At 36.5% G+C, this 22,366-nt stretch overlaps 1 protein-coding gene across 1 annotated transcript; it reads left to right on the plus strand.

Moving 5' to 3' along the window:
• The first annotated feature begins 75 nt into the window (after nt 1–75).
• tmem184a (transmembrane protein 184a) lies at nt 76–22,252 on the plus strand. Its single transcript, XM_032587344.1, has 9 exons — nt 76–2,477; nt 2,625–2,828; nt 9,717–9,882; nt 10,674–10,764; nt 13,072–13,147; nt 16,739–16,830; nt 17,745–17,914; nt 18,032–18,229; nt 20,599–22,252. Exons 2-9 carry the CDS (start codon nt 2,625–2,627, stop codon nt 20,826–20,828), a joined length of 1,227 nt encoding a protein of 408 aa, XP_032443235.1. The 5' UTR covers nt 76–2,477; the 3' UTR covers nt 20,829–22,252.
• Nucleotides 22,253–22,366: the final 114 nt, after the last annotated feature.

A 22,366-nucleotide genomic window follows, 5' to 3' on the forward strand; every position in this document is an offset into this window, starting at 1 on the left:
ATAAATGACTAGTTCCTTCCATACACATTGGACTGCTCAATGTGTGGTGACGTCTTTTTATTGCAGCACTCTTATCACAGAAACATGAAGTAAAGGTCAACAGTCATTTCTCATTTTCTCAGAGCTGGATATTGCTTTATTACTGGAAGTGGAGGAGGATTGTTTATTTCTCTAATAATAATGATAGTCTGTGAGAATTGAAGGATTTTAGTGAGCTTGGAAATGACTGACTGGAACCTTTTTGGTGCGAGACAGATGTTGATCCAACATGTGGTCGTCTTGGTTTATGTTTATGTTTCATCATTTCATGAGGATTGAGTTGATTTTTAAAAAATTATGAGATAGTGCAGAAAACTCAGAAATATACAATGCCGAACACATTTATTGATAGTGATATATCTTTAATGGCCGTAGCATAATCTTGCACTGATAAATTTAGAAAGTTCCAACATTGGTAGCCCTGCTGTCCATATTTTTGCACAGCTAACAGAACAGTAGAACAAAACAGAAGTTGAAAAGACCAGTTGATGAACTATCTTCAGTTTATTGGCACTCAGAATTTTATTTAAAATGGTCCTGGCAGTAGTAATATAATATCATGAACCCTAACAAGGTTCCAAAGGTCTTTGGAAGAAAACCACATCACATTTTCTCCACTGTTGGTATACCTTTCTACATATTTACTCTTTGTTTCTTGCCAAGGATACCTAGAGCTTAGGCCAAAAAACTTTGCCACAACTGACCAGAGCACATTGTTCTATTCAAAGTCTTAGCTGGGTTCAGCAAACTCCACAATCTGTGATGATAAGACAGAAAATGTTTTTTTGAGTGGGTGGAGTGGGGTCACTTAAACAAATGGCTGACTCCAACATGTCAGTCTTTGTTATGTTTTTTTTTTTTTTTCTTGCAGTGAGCTTTGAAGATTTTAATTTTACCCCTCCAGACATCCTGACTGTTTGATTACAAGATAACCAGGGGTTGTCATCCAGCCTACTGGCCATTTGGATAAAAAAAATGGGCCTTTTATTTCTGTCATATTTATACCCCATGGAAAAAAAGATGTGTAGATTATTTATTAGACATTCCTAAAAATGGCTGAACTTGAAAAGTAAAACAAAGCACAATTGAATGAAATGCTTCATTTCTTTCAAGAGGACTTTTAGGTACTCAAATTAAAGCTCAGATTTTTCCTAGCTTTTTTAGTGTGAGACTTTGCTACTACAATAAAATCTGAATGTGTTTCAAAGCTGTCAAGTAGTTCCAATAAATTCAATTCAAAATTGAATTGAAATAAAGCTGACCATGCAAACAGTCACAATATAATTTTTTCCCAGTAAATGATACAGCAAAGATGAATGTTGCAAGTTTATACATAAAGTTAATGGTATCCAAGTTATTGATCAAATTAAGGCTGTGTATTTTTGGCAGCTCCAGGTAAGCCACAGATTATTAATAGATCTGGCAGTAATTTTTACACTTTACTTTTGACTGGAACCAATTATTTTTGAGTGGCAGAACAGTCCTGACTTGGAGCTGTGGAAGGAATACTTATATTCTTATATAAGGTGGTGTATATATGCTAGGATAAGGTAAAGTTATTCCTTTTCTATTGTTTTAACCATATATTCACTTAACCTGCACATACAACTATATATACAGAAAATAACAATAGAAGAGTTTGTGTACAAACAAGCCACTTTAACATAATAAACTTTAAGTGTCAGTGATATTTTGCTTAAACCATCCTTGTTCTTCGTTTAATGAGATGTTTAGAGAAGGCAGAAATACTCAAGAGATTACCACTAATAATATTAATTATATATGGCGCAGTGAAGCTACCACATATAAGTATGTTCCTTATAAAGTGTATATATAGTGAATAACTGAGTAAAGCTAAGCAGTTACTATCCACCTCAGCTCAAATGTCACGTTCTGATTCATGTTAACCGGAAATGCTGGCAATGTATAAAATGTAAGGATAAAAACGGTCTCGCACCTGACACGCCAGTAAGGCTACTTGTTGAATAAAACTGATTGCACGTTGTTAGTCAACGTGATGACGACATCCGTTTAGTCGAGACCACGTGATTCCTTTACCTGTGCCCAGCCTATTTACTTCTGCTGAGACGAGCCGCTGCGCACACATAGGTTTCAGTTAAGTGTTTCTTAGAAAACTTTTAGATGTTTATCTTGGTGTTCTGAACAGCATTCTGCTGTAGTTCCCTTTATTGTTGTAGCCTTTGTTTAAGTTTTTCATCTCCTACTGTGTGGACTTCGACCTCCGCTACTGAGGCACCTGTTAAAAACAAGGAAGTCTATTTCTGCTCAACCCGTCTCGTAAATGAAATTAAAACGGGGTTTGTAGATGATCACGGTCGACAAACGGGTGTTTTGTGCTCTATGCTGATCCTTTAACCCTGACCCAGGACGATCACTGTCATCTAAACAGGATAAAGCTGCTTTCCACTCGGAACAAGGTGAGCCGCTTGTTGACAGTGGAGAGAGATCAAATGAGTGACATTTACCGAACACCGTCTGAGATGTTTTTCAAATGTTATCTGTAAAATCTATCGCTGCTAGAATAAATTCACTTCACGGTGACTTTCTTTCCTCTCGTCTTTTAGATGAACGGCTCCTTGGACATGGATTCATTGTCCAAAAATAACTCGATTGTTCACCTGGATGAACCAATCCTTCCGGAAAACATAACTATCATTCGGACAAGGAACGGGTCACTCACGGAGGGTCAGATGTTTCTGAACACGATGACTGCTCAGGCCCTGTCTGGGATATTTGTCTGGTCCGCCTTGCTCATAACATGCCACCAGGTGAGTTTGTGGTGCTCTACTAAATACTTTTTCACACACCCCATAGCCAGAAAAACAAAAATCTCATAATCAAATAACAGCAGAGAGAAATACACCCTTAAAGCTCTGCAGCCACAGTTATGTAAAAATGTAATCAGAGATGCCTGGGGACCCCTCCTTTGCCTTAAGTAAGAAATGTATACTTTGAATTCTGCAATAAAGGGTTGAAGCATTGTTTTTTTATAAGTTTGCACCATGAATCTGAGGTTTAAGGTCACTTCTGCTTTCATACTGCTATTTATTTTACTGGTGGGTGTTTTTGTTATTGCCTTCAAGGGTGTTGCTATACTGAAGGCTGCACCAAGGCACTAACCCCGATGATGAAATGTGATTGAAATGAAATGGAATTGTTTTAGGTGCAAAATTTTAAGAAGAGCACAAGAGTTGTTGTTTGCCAAAACAACCAACTTTATCTGATAGAGCATTACTGAAATCTGTAAGACAATAAGTGAGACTTGGTGTATTTCCATTAGATCATCAATATAATAGTTTCCAAAAACTGCAAATATTTTATTTATTGATTTTTTTGAGGGAATCACATAACTAATAGCATCATTACCAATATAGCGATTGAAGCACAAATTGGAGCTGCAGACTCCCATTTGAATCTCTGATATTAACAGGCCTAATTACAGTTTTCATTGCTTTGCACTTTGCCACTGTATCCATGCTAAAAAAGCACTGGTAAAGGTAAAAAGGCAAAGATAAATCTCACAAATGATCAACAGCTACATTAAAAAAATGGCACTTTGACTTACAATGGTGTACTTGATAAGGACTTGATGGAAATGTTTATTTTATTTTTTTTTTGCATATATTCAAACCTTAACTTTAGCAAGTCTGGCTTTGTTGTCAGTGTGTTCCAAACACATTAACTTGAAGGGAACATCCATTTACTACACCTGCTTAAACCTTGCATTGTTTAAAAATTGCCATGCATGCATACACTTAATTGTACCTAAGGGCAACTTAGAGTGGCCATTTAATCTAAAATGCATGTTTTTTTTTTTGAGTGTGGGAGGAATCCAGAGTATTCTGAGAGATCTCGTGCATGCACAGGAAAACCTGCAACCTGCCACCATCTAGCCCTTGAAGATTATTCTTATTGCAAAATATACTCTTTTATTTTACTAATATACGATATAAAATCATATGCTTTAAGTTTTTTGTACATTATATATTTTTAAAGAAATATTTCCAGTTTTAAGATGGAACACCTTTGATCCCTCTCAGGAACTTGGTTAATTCAAGCGTGTACCTTGACAGGATGCCATCTGTCTACACCATAAAATGTCCTTGCTACTGAATGTTCAACAGTGAACTGTTGGTAATATAATAACAAAGTGGAAATGATTAGAAACGACAGGAAGTCTGCTACAAAGCGGTAGGCCATGTAAAATCCCTGAGTGACTACCCTGGATGCTGAGGCACATAAAGAAAAGAGGTTGCCATATTTCTGCTGAATCAATAGCAACACACTCTATGCTTCTTGTGGCCTTTAGATTAGCTCAGGAACAGTGGAAAGAGAGTGTAATGAATGGAATAGGTTTCCATGGCCGAACAGCTAGATCAAAGCACTTACATCAAAAAGTGCAATGCAAAGCATTGGATTCAGTGGGCTCTTGAGTGACAAATTGTGTTTCTCTTAGTCTGGGGTTATCACTTGCCAGGAGAACAAAACTCTCCTCAATGCATTGTGTAAAGTGCAACATTTATTGAAGAGGCAATTCTAGCATGGGGCTGTTTTTCAGGAGTTTGACATAGACCTTTAGTTCCAATAAAATGGAATTTCTAATTCTTCACCATGGGCTTGTGCTTATATTTTTTTGGAAAAATTATTGCTCGTAATGTTGTGGAAATGGTTTGAGGAAGGCCTCTTCCTGTTTCAGCATGACTTTACACCAGTGCACAAAGTGTTGTCCTAAAACGACACGGATGAGTTGGTTTATAACAAAAGAACTTGATTCTGACCTCAACCACCATTTGGAATGAATTAGACTGAGTCATATCTTCTCGTGCAACTTCAGTGTATGACCTCACAAATGGGCTTTTGAAGGAATGATTAGGAATCCCCCTAAACCTTCTGAAAAATCATGGCAAAACATTGGGATGTCACTCGGACAGCGACTTGGTTTCTGTATTATATTGTGTTGCGTTTTCTAAATATGCTTTACAGTACATTATACATATTAACTTGATCTACACAAACCGTACAGCGCATAATTAGTTAGCTTCTTTTTACTCTCATATGTCTTCAAAGTTTGCTTGTTCTAAACACAAAAGTGACCTTAAGTTAAAAAAATAAAAAAATCCTAACTGATTACAAATAAACGGAAACACAGCAAGCCCTCTCTGCATGGCAGAAGTTGATGGCCAGGAGAAATAAATGGTTTACTGTGGACCACCTTTACCCGCTGCTATCTCATCATTGTTGTAAAATTAGTGTTTCCTCATGTGAGCGAACGTTGCCCACTGTGCAGAGATGATAGCTTATCATTACAATTTTATCATTTGCTGTGAATATAAAGGAGTGCTGTGTTTTGTCAGCAGGGAAATCAGTAGATACTGGGATAATGTTCACAGCTGTTTGAAGCTGTCTGAGCTTGTTGTTTTTCAGGTCACTTTTTTTTTTCGTATTCAGCCAGAATATCCATCTTTTTTAAAAAAAAAACAAAAACATGAAAACATTTAGTAAGCAGCCACACAGAATTTCTTTAATGCTTGTTAACATGTATTTGTATGCTGTGTTGTGGAAATAATTAATGAGTAATCTGCGCATCAGGGAGACTCAACAACGGCAGCAGCAACACCCTCGTTTAGGGATTTGTAACTCAATATCCTGCAAATTGATTTCTATGTTTTTAATATAGTACGTGTTTGGCCAAACACTTGCTAGCAAGACATTTTAATTGAACAAATAAATAGCAAGTTTTCTGCTGGGGGAATAGAGTTTGCAACAGGCATCTCTTGTGTCACACTGGGGGAATAAAACGGTCTGTTGGACCAGCGTTATAATGCTGGCAGTGTTTCATCTGACTTGGCTTCAGAGAATGGCTATAAACTGCTAAATGCTCTTTCTGAATATTAAACACTCTTTGACCTTAAATCTTTTTTCGGTGATGTTGACAATTCAGTTCATACTGATATTTAAGTGTTTGTCCAGGGGGTCTTATTAGCCCCTTTGGAACTTAAAGTGTTGGAAATGAAAAAGAGTAGATATGTTTCAACTGCTCCCTGTTTCCTGTGCGTTGTCTCTCCATTGTCAGGTGGGAAATTGCAGAAATAAGAACTAGCTGGAAACAATTGCGCTGCTGTCGTCAGTGGTCAGTGTTTTCCAGTCAGAAGGAACTCTGGTTCTGTTCTGGATTGTTTGCCAAGTGGAGTCAGTCCACAGGAAAAGATTGATCACATTCCCAGTCTCGCAGTGATCGGGATTTAATGAGCAGCTTTTAATGGAAATTTAATCAAGCAGCTTTTGTTCATGAAAGAAATTTTTTTCATGCATTTAGAGAAAACAATCTGATTAATACAAAGGTTTGCATTAAACTAATACAAAAAAGAAATAACTTGTTTCCTAACTATGTAGTACTCTTCCCAAAAACCCTTTTTTTTCATTAAGTCATTAAGTCAAATACTTAATGACTGCTAATTATTGTAAACAATTACTATCAGTAAATGAATATATACTTTAACTATATACTTTGACTAGGCTGGAATTTGATACAGGACTATTGAACAATATTAATGAAGTTCATTGAGTTTAGAGTCCAATGTGTTCTAAAACAGCTTAAATATGATCATTTTCAGGACTAACAACTGTTGTTTTTTGTAAATGACTTAATGTCAATAGCTTTTAATTGTATGTCTTAAGAGATAAAATCTAAATAAAATTAAGCTTGCATTCAATTTTACCATGACAATTAGTCAACTACATAACCAGACATTTATATGTTGTTTTACTCCAAAGCTTTTTTGTTATTTCTTTCCAATGGTTTTAACCAAACTTCTTTGGTAGTAAGAAAAATGTTCAATAAGAACAGGGACCACAGCAGTTTGTGAGCACATGGACTTTTATTTACAACTTCATTAATCTTCAGATGAAGAAATATTAGTATATTAGTCAGATATGTTGTTTTTTTTTGCTGTTAAATTTAATTAGGCATAATCCGGGTATTTGTAATCTGTTAACATTGTGGCTGTCTTATTCCCATTTGTGATCGTAACTCTTATACAGAGAAGTTTGAACAGCTGTAGTGTCAAAGTGGAATAATTTAGGTAAATCCCTGCGTGTCTGAATAATTTTATAAATTTTCTTTCATACATCCTACTTTATGTTTGCTAGTTGAATACCAGTATTACCATTTTATTAGAATATAACAAACATTTTTTGTTTGTATTTAATTTCTAAAATTCATTTCTTGAGTGTTAGTTATTTTAGATATTTTGTACAACCCAGAGGTTACTGTTAAGATCAATTTCAGCATTGCCGGACATTTGCGGTGTGTATTTCCCAAACTAGTCATATGAGCCCTGTTACATACAGTATATGGAGGCCATAGGGGGCCACATGGGAGACTCGTGTGTTAAAACCTTAATCAGCCCATGGAAACAGCATTGGTATGCTGTATTGGTCTCTACTCCTGTGTGAAAATTCAATTGGAATTACTCTTGGTGTAAACAAGGTGTGCCCTGCAAGTTTAAAGCACGAGTGTCGGGCAGGTTGTTAAAATGCGAGTTGGGTAATCTGTTTAATCAAGACAATGTTAAAGCTTCATTTCATAATAGCAGACAAACAGTGGGTGGAAGTTAATCTGTGGCTATAAATTATACCTTCCTGATAAAATCCAGAGCTTTATAAATCTAAACGTTGGCTATGTCACAATCATGTTTTTAGGGTTAGATCAAGCAAGCTTTTGCCCTTCTGCATTATTATCAGTCTTGATAATGATGTAGCATCATGTTCTTTGTATACAATACTCAAAAAAAACATGACATCTGGCTTCTGAGCGCAGTGAGAAGTTGACATGGAAATGCGGCATATAACTCGCCAGTAGCTGCAGGTATTTATTTGACTCAATTCAACAGAAGAGGCATTGATGTGAACACAACAGAAAGATGTGCAGAGATTTTCAATGAGGGTGCTGCTCACTTTTTTTTCTTTACAGAAATATTGACAGTGAGGACTCGTACAATGGCTTTGAAACTGAGAGCTATAAATCATTTAAAGAATCCCAATAACTGGAATTAACCATTTATGAATGCCGCATATAAACGAGAGGAGTCCATCCTTTAATCTCATGCAAAGTCAGACAAGAACAAAGGAACACATAATTTTTGTGTGCATATAAATGCAATTAGAATTTTAAAATGTGTTCATTTCTTATTTGCAATTGACATAATTTACTGAATAAAAATTACAAGTGATGCAAGATCTAAATTGGGCCTGCAGGCTTTTGAATATTGATGCTTAACTTTGCTGATGTTTAATGATGGCAAATTACACCCATGTCTGATATCCTATAAAGTTACTGCTTTCTGTTCATGTTTTGAATTAGTATAATAAAATGTCTTTTTTTTCTTCAAATTTTGCCATTAGCTATTTTTAAAAGGCCAATTTCCCTTGTCACAAAGTTGTACCCCTATTTGCCATATCATCTCAATCTTATTTCACTTCATACTTGTAAACAAGCTGTTTAGTACCCATGTGCTTAACCATTACTTAACTGTCTCATTTGATAAGATTAACAGATGAATAATTACACAACTAACTATTACTCTATATGGGTTTATGAAGATTTTATATTTCCTTTCATTTTGGTTCAGATTCTTCTTTGGGGCAGTCAATTCTTATTTGGTCCATGATCAGTTCTAATTGTCCAAGCAACTTCCTATTGATCGACCTCATTAGTTTCATAACTACGGTACATCTCCTTATTGTACTATAAAAACTAGCTGAAAAATGTTTTCTCGTTATTTTTTTTGTACACGTCAGGGATGTTTAAGCCTTCTTTGTACAGACTTAGTTGTTTGTAGTGGTGTATTTTTGACACTGGCTTTCAAAAATAGTCTGTAAGGGTTGTTAGTGGTAAGAGTACTTTTCAGCACAGCTTTTATTTAGATCGACGTCTCTTTTTTTTTCTCTCCATGTGACAGAATTTGCTAAATACTTTTTCAATGCAGTGTTTTCTCAAACTGTCTCTTTATTTTTTTCTTAAATCTCCCATTTGTATGCTGTTTGAAAGCAGAAGTTCAATAAAGTAGATAAAGCTTTAACTAATTGGTTGACAAAGCAGGTAGGAAATGCCTCTAAGGTTGGTAGAAATTACAGCTCAGTTGGTATGAAATGTCATTTTGAAGAACCATGGATGTGTAATACCTTATCAGGATGCAAAGAGCTTCACAGCAACTTTTGTTGCTAGTTAAGCAACAAAAGATCTAAATTAAACGTCATTTTATGAATAATCATCAACACTTTTTTGGCACCTAAAACACACCACTTTTTCTTTTTTTTTATTGTCACAGAAAGGATACTGGAGACAAAAGTTTTCAAGCTTGCCTGAAAAGGCAGCTTTGTCAGGTTGTTGGTTGATTTCATTGCAGTATCAGTTAATAATGCCGTGATTACCAAACCCCAACTAAGACAGTCTGACTAAGGCAGCACATTTTCTTATCTGTTGTTTTATCTGTTGTTCTGATTTCAGAAATGCAGTGGTCCGATTTTACTGCGGTGCTTTATTCCATGTTCAGAAGCAAAGTTCACACATTGTAAAATTCCTAAGCAAATTCGATGGTTTTCTAACTATATTCTTGTTTCTAACTGATGCCTTATGTTTTGTGTTTTTATTCTAGATCTACACACACCTTCGGTCCTATACTGTCCCCAATGAGCAGCGCTACATCATCCGCATACTGTTCATTGTGCCAGTTTATGCCTTTGACTCCTGGCTCAGCCTCCTATTCATCAGCAACGACCAGTACTATGTTTATTTCGATTCCGTTCGAGACTGTTATGAAGGTATATATACCACCAAAAGTATGATCTGGTATCTGGTAGATGTCTCCCTTTTTTTTTCTCTTTTTTTTGTGGAGAAGGTGTTTTCCTGCCCTCATTGTCATTGCAGATGTCACAGAGTGACCAAACTAGTTTTTCTTCCTCCAGCCTTTGTTCTCGTAACTAAAGACCTCAGTATAAGACGTGTTGCATTTCTTGGAGGAGTAATTTTAGTAGCATCCCTTTTTTTTGACTGTGAAAGACTTTGCTTTTGTTAGTTTTGATAAAGTGTGACATGTAGCACTGGAGTCTACGATTGTACATCTTAATTATTATTTGTAGACTAAAATATAAAAGTACATTCTAAGTTGCAAAGGTGATTGTCATTCTAATTTAAATAAAAGCTATTTGTAAGATTAGATTGTGAAGATTACAAAAAGCCCCGTATTGTGACTGCACCAGATAGCACTGAAACTATTTGCAGCTAAAGCATAATGAACCTTCTCTACACCAGACCCATCTGCATTTGCTTCATTTAATCCTCCCTTAAATAGCAACAAAGGATTAAGAAGGGATTTTCGAGACGCAGAACCTTTGGAAAAGCCTTAATGTCAGTACTGAAGCATTCATTGTTCTATAAAGTCGAACTAATGATGATTATTATTTTTTTTGTTATGTGGGAGTTTATTTCCATCTCATGTTCTTTGACCTTCACAGAAAAGTAAGACTTGAAGGGGATGGGAAACTGTTCGCCAACTGCAGTGGTGCAAAATATAGTTATTTTATTAAAGGAAAAACATTTCTTTGTGTTTCAGCTTTTGTTATTTACAATTTCCTGAGCCTGTCCTTCGAGTATCTTGGAGGAGAGAGTGCAATCATGTCTGAGATTAGAGGGAAACCTATACAGTAAGTACAGACGGAATCACTTTACCTATTACATGTATTTCCTTTTCATTTTATATTTAAAATGCCAATTCAGGACAAATAAATGCATCAGCTGGGTTAGTGCAAATAATTCTATGGCCATATAAGCTGCAGAATTGTCTTTCTGGCCTTTATATTAACATTTAGTTTGAAGTTCACTCTGAAAGTATTAGTAGTAAACAACTCTCATAGGTGGCAGTTGCTTCATCTTTCAGGGTCTGAAATGCCCTTTATAGTCTGTGTTTGGGGCACAGGCTCTTTGCCAGGTTCTAAAGACAGAGCTATAATGTTGAGATCTTTAGTTTAAGACTTTCTTTGTCAGAAACATTTGTTGTTTCACCTGGTTCATATGAAATGTGTAAAAAAAATGTCAATGTGTCTGAAGTCAACCCTGTCAGGAATTTCCTGCAAATAAATTAATTCATTTATCCCACAGATTTGGAATATGGTGGAATATCCCTGGCTAAGGATAGAAGTGATGATAAACTTTAAGTTTATTAGGATTTTAAAAGCTGTGCTTCAAGTGGAACAACTTTCGTAATGGACTGAAAACCTTTGGAGGCGGGTGGTTGTGACTCAGCGGGAAGAATAGTTGTGTTGCAATTTGGGAGTGTGGATGGGTGAATGTGACTCATAGCACTCAGTGGTCAGCTTGACTAAATCAATACAATAGACAGAGGCTCTACAAACCACTGTTAAAATGCCAGGTTTTTGAAATTTAAACTATTTTAAATCTTTTTGAAAGTTTTTTTTACTCTGGGAAATGTGACAAAATCTTGTATATGTACGGAACATTTCGTACAAGATAATGTTGATCCTTATAACCACTTTGCAAACGATGACTTTACCTAAAATATGCAAGTGGGCTAGTGTCAACCTTCAAGACAATTGAAGGTTTAGTTTAGTTATTATAATTGATTGTAGGTGTGAATTCTTGACACCGAATGCTGTAAATGAATCTGAACATGGTGGACACCTTTATAACGAAGTTATGACAACTTTTTTATCTTGTACGTTGTTTATTGAATTGTTAAAAGATAAATAAATGTCGCACATGTGGAAAAGGTTTAGAAATTATTAATCAGTCTATTTTTTGACATCACAGAAATTAGGCATTTTACCAGCAGTGTCTATATTTTGAGTCCTAAAACATTTACAGTATACTATTAATAATTATATATCATGACAACACCTTTGTCATGATAAAGTTCCATTTAGTACATTAACCTTAGTAAATTTTAGTTTGGCAGTAGCACTGCTAAAGACTTAGCACTTTAAGTGGAAATTTCTTATTTTTTTTATTTTTTATTTTTGTATTATTCTTCACATATAGTTACACAGAGCTGACCTCTGCATGCTATATGCTACCGGTAACACACATTAATACATTCGATTTAATTTAAGCATCAAAACAGAATCAAAATATTATTTTACGATTGTTTATGCAACCCCATTTTTGTTTAAACACAAATAACCTGCATTCCATCTCTAAATAATCCTGCAAGGTGGATGGTATGGTGATTTTAAAAATATATTGACTTGCATTTTTATTTCTGGTAATGCAAAGGACTTTTTCTTACCTTTTTTGCTACTTTTATCATTTTTATGTGCTCAGGCCTACGCGTCAGGCTGATTTGCTGCCTAGATAAAGAAAACCCACAATAAGAGGTTTATTTGCACTTCAGCAGACTAATTTTCTTAATCTTTCCCAGACTTGAGGCCACAATAAAAGCTTAAACAGCTCATCAAGAAATGAAAATAAAAAGACTACATCTGTAAATGAATGAGTAACACTGCCATTTTGGTAGAGACAGGTGTTGTAGCTCAACAGATATTCTGTTGATTTTCTGTAGATTGTTAAATTAGTTTTTGCTACTCAAACTTTTGTTATTCTCTTATATAAATTGTGTTGCAATAAAATGTTTGAAGTTTAATGTGCGCTAGTGAAGGGAAAATTGTCAAATGTGTGGGCGATAAATGATTATTGAAATAATTAGATGACTTGGGGTCATTGTTGACAGTAAATAAGCAAGTAAGCAATACAGTAATCAAAATGAGTGCATGAAACGCAGAACTGCACTTAAAAGTGAATTAAGTGACAATTTTTGCTCCTTGGTACATTGTCAATATATCACGTAGCCTAACGGTATATATTAAAATGCTGATTTAGTCTTTGTTTTCTTACACATGTGCTCTCGTTTATGTGATAATTTACACTTAGAATTTGCATGCTGGTTTGTTTCCTGTTTGGCAATGCAAAATCAGTCCATCTCTGTGCTGTCTACACAGGTCAAGTTGTTTATATGGGACGTGTTGTCTGGTTGGAATGAGCTACTCCATCGGCTTCTTAAGATTCTGCAAACAGGTGAGCCTCAGTCCTCTCCTCTACTCTAGAGATGGTCCGTCTGATCTCTGGAATAAACTTGCTCATGCTGAAAATAAAAATACATTAAATTGTCATTATTAAATAAATAAACAAAAACCCTGAGCTGTTATTTAAAGCCTCCAAACTGCTTACAATTGACAGTTGTGGTAATTGGATGCTCTGTGGGTTTAAAAACATTGGAAAAGGAAAGCAAACGCAGGTGAGGGTGGGTGAAGGCAGCATGATGATGTACACAGAGAGATGATGTGATCTGTCAGCAAAGAGCTCCTTCTGTGTCTTGGGATGCTGCACAGGCTTCCTCTCTAACACTGATGGATATTGAAACTGAGAGATGTCTTCAGAACAAAACGCATGGTGAAAAGGACTATTTTTTTCCCCACAGGCAGATGATAAACTGTGTACTTTGACAGTGTTGTGTACACAGGTTTTAAATTGAAAACCTTTCAAATTCTCTCTAGAGGCATAACTGAGAGAGTGGTAAAGGATATTTCTCTAATAGAGTGGAACGTAGTACTTAATATTTAGGTTTATCACAAATAAATTAATCCATTTATTTCTTGTAATTTGAGAATGAATACGTTGCAGTTTGAAACGTATTATTCTGCATAATTGTCACCGCTGTCGAAGTACTTTAGTGACATTAATAAATGCTGATTTGCCCAGCAGGACCAATGTGAAAGGAGTGCTGAAGAGATTCAGAATAATATAATAATTCTGCCTTGCATATTACAGGTTTGCCTGAATGAAATTAAATAGCATCCAAGTTAACTTATTTCAGTAACTCGGGTCAAAAAGTGAACCTTGTACTGTATAGTTTCATTATACACTGAGCTATGTATTTGAAGCATTTATTTCTTGTCATTTTGATGTCTTTGTTTTATAGGTAATAGAAAACTTGAAATTGTCTGAAACTTGTGACAGTCCATTTGTTTTTTAGCACAAAAAAGTTATGGCCTGCACAGTCATGGCCAAACTGTTGACTTGACAGTTGTCCAGCAGGCAGTCTATTGCTCCTTTCAAAATTAAGGAATACTGCAAAAGGTCATTGCTAAAGAAGCTGGTTGTTCTGAGGACTGTATCAAATTATAATAAGGGGGAGATGGGTGGAAGGAAAAAATGAGATGGAAAAAAATTGCTGAAGGAACAGAAGTAACTGCAGTAAAACCCATTCAAAAGTTTGGAAGCGATTTATAAGGGCTGAACTGCGACCTAAGTCGGTGCTTTATGAGCAACCACACAGACGTATGCAGTAAATCAGTGGTCCCCAACCCCCGGGCTGCGGACCGGTATCGGTCCGTGGACCAATTGGTACCGGGCCGCGCAAGAAATAATTAAATACTTCCGTTTTATGTATTGAGTCTGGAGGATCCTTTAACCGGATTCTGTCGGTTACATCTTGAGCGGCAACATTGAGCCCACAAGCAGCAGAATGATTTAGAAACAGCAGCAACAGCATCGGTGTTGGTGCGCGGGGCAACCCCCCCCCCTCGGTTCGCAGCAAATTTGCGAAGTCTTGACCGGTCCACTGTACTAAAAAAGTTGGGGACCACTGCAGTAAATGGTATACATCCATTGAACTCCTTGTGTTAATCACAAACCAGCGTTCTCAGAAGTGTCTGTCTTTATTCTGAGCTTTTTATGCCCTTATTTTAGAAGTAGTCCTGGAGTTCTGGAGTTTACAGGAACAAAATGGCACAGATGAGAACAAATCTTTTTAAAAGTGCCTTTAAGCTAAACTTTTTAAATCAAACCAATGCAGCAGATCTGATAGACCTTCCCTCCTATTTAAATACGGAGTGGGGAGGTTATTAACATGAGCAGTCTGCACATTTGGAAAACGTTTTAGTGTCATTAGAAGGCAGTTTACCAGTTCAATCACTGATATGGGAAAGCAGCTTGAAGTTACTGTGGGTTTTGATGATAAGGGTGAGGGCAGGCTGCTCTTACATGCTAAACTGCTTTTTGACATTTCAGTGTGTCATTGTTATATGCTTGAGGAAGGTTTTATTTTATTGGGCAGAAAAAAGAACCCTGCAGACCCCTGCAAGGGTCTGCAGGGTTGTTGTACAAGATCCAAATAAATTAGGAATTAAGTGTGAAGTTTTACTGTTTAATAGTTTATATTACACCAGAAAGAGTATTAACTAATGACTGTCTAACCAACACAAAGTAGCAATTTCATGGGATGACAACCATGACAAAATGTAACCTAAATTTTACAGCTCTGAATGTAGAGTAATAAAAATCAACGTTTTGCATCGACTCGGAGATGATCCTAATTAGGCATGCATAAGTGACATTTTATCATTTTTCATGAAGTGTACCAACATGTAAATTTACTATGAAGTTCTGATACATCTCCAAAGAGTGCAAGTTGCAGGATTAAGTTTTGGGAGAAACCAAGAACATACTTTGTATTTTTGAACTCCAGACATGTCAGCGTTTCATGTTGAAATCTTTGCTTTGAGAATTTTCAGAGTGACAGACTGGCACTGCAACAAGTTAAAGGCAAATAATGACTGTCAGCACTGGAAACTTCAAAGAAAATCAGTTTTTCTGCAGTTTGAATACTTGTTCATGGCAATTTGCAAAGCACAGGAAGCTTCCCTCTGACTAATCAGACTGAAAACTGCTGGCCAGTTACTTTCATGTGAGAAGTTCTGTTAGATTTGCTTATTCAGACTACTGTAGATGACACAAAGTACTACTTTCCTGCCATTGGGAATGCTTTGGATCCTATGGCTTGCATTTTTCTCTCTCCAGGAGTCATTGTTCTTCTAAATCAACATCAGACTAAGAAAAAATCATTATTTTAAAGAAAAGACCACCTTAACAATTAATTTACTCACTAATATACTATATGTACAAAGAGGGAGCTTTGCCAACCATAAGTTCATACAAAACTGCAATTGGATGGTTTTGGACAAAAACAATTTCATTCTGTCAGAATGGCTTAGTCAAAGTACAGATCCAAATTAAATTCAGAAACAGGCAAGAGATGAAGGTTGATGTTCAAATGGTTTGTAGCTAATCTGACTGAGCTTGAGCTGTTGTACAAGTAACAATCAGGTTTTAAGTCCTCAAAGCTGGTATAGACTAATTAAAAATGACTTGCTGTTGTAAATAATTCAAAAGAAGATTTTATAAGTATTTACTCAAGTAGACACAGCAAAACCAGCTTCAAATTGTTTAGATGCTTAGTAAGAAAACAGTTACAAAAACAATAGTTTTCTTCCAAGAAGCATGAAATTCTTTGTAATTCCATGCTTCCTTTTGTTAGTCTATAACATAAAACTTGAATACAGGGACATTTTTAATGATATGACAAAATTGGGATCTTTGGTATGAGGCATTACTAACAAATGTATGTCTATTAGTAACCAGCTATATTTGTGTATTTCAGTAAAGTAAAATCAACATGTTTTTGTTTGTGATGATGAGAAAAAACTGCTTGTCATTGAGCAATCCTAAACATTTTCCCAACCTCATTCTGATGCCCCCGTCCTTGTTGGTTTTGCCCTTGCTTGCTGTCTCTTGGTATGCCATTCTGAATTGTCATGTATCCTCCAGGCGACTCTCCAGTTCTGTGCTGTCAAACCCATCATGGCGGTCATCACCATCATCCTACAAGCCTTTGGCAAATATCACGACGGAGATTTTAAGTGAGCAGCACCTCCATTTTTGTTTATTTTTTTTATTGCATTTCATTCTCTTGTGTATCCCACTGATGCATGTAGTTTCCTGAGGGTTTGTTTTGCTGCTTCTGTGAACATGTAAACAATTTGGAAATGGAGATAGGCATATCACCTCTTTGCAGGGAGAATGATAAAAATGGTTGACTTGAGCTCAAAGTTATGGGATCAAACTTTGCAGCTCAAGTCTGTTATATTTGGTCAAATGTGATATTGCAACTTTTGCTCTGGAACGAAGGGTTGTAATTACCTGGTGTACTTTAATTTGAAAAGATGATTCCATTTTACACTTGTATATAATTCATGTAAAATATGGGCATAAATTGCACTCAGAAAGTTTAGTAAAATTTCAAGTCTTCAGATAAAAGCAAAGCTCTTAACATAATAAGAAGGGTATATTAGTATAAATAAATTCTTCATTAGATATCTTCTGATCCTTCTCAGCTCAGTGTCTCTATCTGAAGAGTCAGCTGTATCAACACCTGTTTCAAAATTACATAATGGAAGCAGACCTTAATGAGTGCTTGATACATGAGTTTCCAGTTAGCATTCTTCTTCACCCTCATATCAAACCTAAAGATATTCTTAATTCATTCCTTCTCTTATTCATCCACATACGCCACATCTTCCTCCAAGCTTTTTTGCAAAACCACAATGAATCACTCATTGTTTTCTTATGCTTTCATCCAACCATGCACTCTATTCTGCATTGGTTTATTAAGCGCCGTCACAGCTGAATCATCAGAGCGGCTCTGTTGCAGTGCAACAAGAAACAATCAAATGTGGAAGTCTGCCTGCTTCTCTCATGCACTCATGGAATTACACCTATGCTTAGGTGAATATTTAAATGCTGTTTGACGCTGTTCCGCTTCTTCTCAATGCAGTGTTAATGGAGGCTACCTGTACATCACAATCATCTACAACTTCTCTGTGAGCCTGGCCCTCTATGCACTCTTCCTTTTCTACTTTGCCACAAGTGACCTGCTCAGACCGTATGAACCAGTGCTCAAATTCCTCACAATAAAGTCTGTCATATTTTTATCCTTCTGGCAAGGTAAGTCCATCCCTGGTTTTTTTTGTGTGTGTGTTTTTGTTTTTTATTTAATAGAAATCTGGTCATCACGGTGCATGAAACCACAAATGAACAGGTAAAATGTTGCTTTTTTCATAGGAATGGTCCTTGCTATCCTGGAGCGGTGCAGCGTCATTCCCAACGCACTTTTCATTGAAGGACATGAAGTGGGTGCTGGAACCGTTGCAGCCGGCTGGCAGAACTTCATCATCTGCATCGAAATGTTCTTTGCTGCCATTGCGCTCCGATATGCCTTCCCCTGCACCGTCTACCAAGAGAAGAAAAACGACGTGCCAGGTGAGCTGCGTTAGTTGAAAATAGGCACTGCTGTCGCAACAAATAAACTACATTGAAGTGTTTTCAGGCTAATTGCCCTTCTCGCATTTCCAATGACATTCTTGAAAGTGTTTCTAGCAGCATTTCTTTGGTGATCTCGTTCTGCTGGCCCAGTCACACTGACCTTTAACTCATAGCTTGGCCTTTTAAACAGTGTTGTAAAGCCGACACGTTCTTCAAAGCCTGACAGAATAGTTGACATTAACTGAAGCTTTTATTTCTCCAGCTCTGATGTTGATGAAGGCAAAAGCATTTGAAAGATTATACCTTAGGGTTTTATTGCTTTTTGTTTATTTTTCTCTTTACGGCTGTAAGAAAATACTTCTGATTGCATGCCCTGAGAACACGAAAAGACATCAAAGAATTTGAGATTCTCGCAAACATCCCATCTGTTCCTAAATTATGTCAAGTCTATTTCTACAAAAGTTGAGATGTTATGTTTTTTTTTTTTAAACAAACAGCACTGTTTGGATCCATGTCACATGAATGGTGTGGGTGTCTAGGTTGGATCTTAAAGGAGCTTCAACTACATGAGTTGCATTTATTGAACAGTGAAAGAGAGAAGAACAGAGTCTATGTGAAGTCACAAAGATGGTTCGTTCCTTTAACATCTGGGAGGCACAACAATGAAAAGATTTAAGGATTCTTCAGAAAACTGACTGCAAAGGTTATGACTGTTGGGTGCAAAGGGCTGCAAAGTCTTCAGGCGCTATGAAATGTGTAATGGTAATTCTTTTGCCTGGTCTAGGTTTGTGATTATTTCTGCAGACCTCATTCTGTACAGCTTACAACAATGTGGCTTTATTGATGCTGTGTACCTTGATTTGCTCAATGCAAATTTTTTTTTGTGCAGCCGAGCTGAGGCCGTTGAAGCCGTAGTACATATAATTTATTCTACGCTGTCTTGCAAAAGTATTCTCTCACCATCAAAGATCTGTTATGTTTTTCTGAGACCCCTTCCTTGCACCATAACTCCTCCATAAAATAAAAAGCTTTATGCTAGGATTTTTTTTGTTAACAATCCAAAAACCAAAATAAGTATCTGATTTGTAAACTAGAAGAAAATTAGTTTGTACTAAAAGAAATATGTGCAAAGTGTGATGTTAAGGTCAATGCGTTGTAGAACTGCATTTCGCAGCAATTACAGTTGCAAGTCATTTGGAAAATATCTACACCAGCTGTACACACAAACTGAAAACTAAATTAATTTGCCTTGGAAAATTGCTAAAGTTTGATCAGATTGAATGGATTGTCCTTGATGAGCAATTTTAAGTCTTGCCACACAGTTTGGGCCATTCTAATACAAAAACATTCTTTGCTTAAAACATTCATGTCGTTGCTTTTTTTTCATTGTTGTGTAGTGACAAAATGTAGAAAATCTAAATGGAGTTATGAATATTTCACTTTTGCAATGTGCTGTAACAGAATCATTTAGTGGTAAAAAGAACATAAAGCAATGAAACCCATAAGCGAGCAACATTGGTTTAGATATGCTCTATAGACATTCGTAAGGAAAAGCACCGTTTTTAAATATATTTAACCAGAGTAAACCTTCAGAAGAAACTGGCTCACATACTAGGAGCCTGAGGGGAGCTGGGAGGTGGAAAAGAAAAGAGAGATAAAGCAAATTACCGTCCAAGCCGGGTACAACAAAACGATGCATGGTACGTAGGAGACTGACGGAGGATAAAATAAAGGGAAAAATATCTAGCATTCAAGGTAGTAATTATGGAAACGCTTTTGAAGGTGCACATTGTTCTCATAAGGATTACTGTTTTAATCCTATGAACAAGTCGTTATTACTGTCACTGCTAATTGTCAGTTATATTACAGCTGAGTGGGCTGGCATGATAATGAATATAGGATGTCTCAAAGCAGAGATGAACATTGGGCATGGCAGTTTGGAAAGAATGGGCCGCAGCAAATGCTCTGAAGGCTGGATGGACCATCAGTCACAGATCAGGAACAAGCAGCCCTGGGGCCTGAGATGGCCAGTGACCGCACATTAGGACATCAAGCTTCAGTTTTCAGAGCATTCTTGGTAAAGGACACAGAAGAAATGTGGCGACAGAGAAAAGCACAGATTAAAAGAATAAGGAGGAACAACCCAGATAATAAAACAAAAAAAGGCAAAAAAACAAAAGATTGTAACGAACACATTAAATGTGACATAATGATATAATTACCATAATATTTCTGATTCCAGATAAGTGACAAGCTTCTTGCTTTTTTTCACCTACTTTACCTTCACTGTTATTTATGCCATGCAAAAGTAACAGCACAGTTTTGTACATTAAAAAAATACTTTATTTATTGTTTTGTTTCTGCAGAGAATCTTCCCCCAATGCAGAGCATCTCGAGCGGCTTAAAGGAAACCATAAACCCAGGCGACATGGTTCAGGACGCCATCCACAACTTCTCGCCAGCGTATCAGCAGTACACTCAGCAATCCACACAGGAGGTCAGCCAGCCCAGCACTAATGGAAAAGTGGCCACGGGCAACAAGAGCTCTCGCAAGTCCGACAAAATCATGCTGATTACATCAGATGATGAGTTCTAGGCATTTTTCCAGCAAGAGACCCAGGTGTTGGTGCCCTTTCCACCTTTACCTCTGACCCCCTGGGGAAAAAGCTGTGTTGATTTACTCGCAGAACTGGGTTGAACACAAGCGGTTTATTTTCGCAAGTACTTAGACAGGACTTCCTGCTTTTATAATGATGATTTTAATCAGAGGATGTGCATGAAATTTTAAGTTTTAAATTTCGTCACTGAATGTGTCGAGAACTGATCCGTCTCCATCTTGCTGCGATAATCTAGAAAATGACATGTCATCTTCACTTCATCACACGAGTCAGGAGCCACGCGCTTCCCTTAAATCAAGCTGCCGGATTTTCAGCTGCGTCCCCCGATGCCGACTCCGTCTGCGCCATCTCGCCATTGCAGCCTCTCTGGCTGTCTGAAGTGTGTTCCATCTGAATCATGTCAGTTTCAAAGAGCAGATGATTAATATGTGACTCCAGGTGGGAGGCAGGGGAAGCCGGCAATGACTGAGAATGGCACTTCATGGACCGTTACTCACATCTGCTTGTTTGAAGTATTTGCTGAGCATTCCTCAGCATGGTTTCCTGACGAATGAAAGGCTTTTTTTCAACGACGTATTAGTTTTGGAGCAGGCAATTCGAACTGCACTTCACTATCCTTTGTATCCACCATAGCAGGCACAAATTACATAAACCTGTTGTCTACAAAGAGGGAAGTTGGATCATCTCATTAATTTTCTCAGCATGCTAAAGAGTAGCCCAAATAGATAGCCAGATTAAGTAATTTTTTTTTCTTAAGGAATATTCTCTATTGTGACTATTTTTTGTGTAGCTTTTATGATTTCATTTCGATGCTCATGTTATCCCATCTTGCAAGGGTCATGAAATGTGTTCACAAGCTGATTAGTGTTAATTTTACTGCTCAGTATGGTCTGTGTACAAATATGTAATTGTAAACATTTTATTCTATTTATTGTGAAAAGTTCAGGCCATTTCAGTTATTGAACATTTATACATTTTACTTTTTATTCTCAATTTTTATGGTTAAACCTCTATATGTAAGTATAGCTTTTCAGGGACTTTTTTTGTTAAGTTATTTTTTTAACTTGTGCCAATGTGTAAGTGTTTTTTTTTTTTCTGGGAAGGCATTTATTATTATAAATGTACAAAGTAGTTCTAAATTAGCTTTAAATTAGACTTTTTAAAAACTTTAATGCAACAAAAACTGAACATTTTGATGAGGAAAATTTTATTTTGAGGTATAAAAACACAACAATACTATTAAAATGAATAATTGACCATATTTTCTTTTCTATCAGGGCAGAAAAATTTTTTTTATTTGTACACAAGGGTAGTTCATTGAGAAAACATGTAAATAAATGCAAAATAAAAATAATTTAGCTGTTCTTCTTTTATACAATTACACAAATCAATGAAATAAATACAAAACATATGAGCAGACTGACAAGTTTAAAGGGTAAATAACTGTTATGCTACCATTTACTGTCCTCGTTCAAGGTTAGCATTGATGGCAACTAGTTGGCCTGAAATCTTTGCT

This window comes from Xiphophorus hellerii, chromosome 16, assembly GCF_003331165.1.
Source record: "Xiphophorus hellerii strain 12219 chromosome 16, Xiphophorus_hellerii-4.1, whole genome shotgun sequence".
Taxonomy (NCBI): domain Eukaryota; kingdom Metazoa; phylum Chordata; class Actinopteri; order Cyprinodontiformes; family Poeciliidae; genus Xiphophorus; species Xiphophorus hellerii.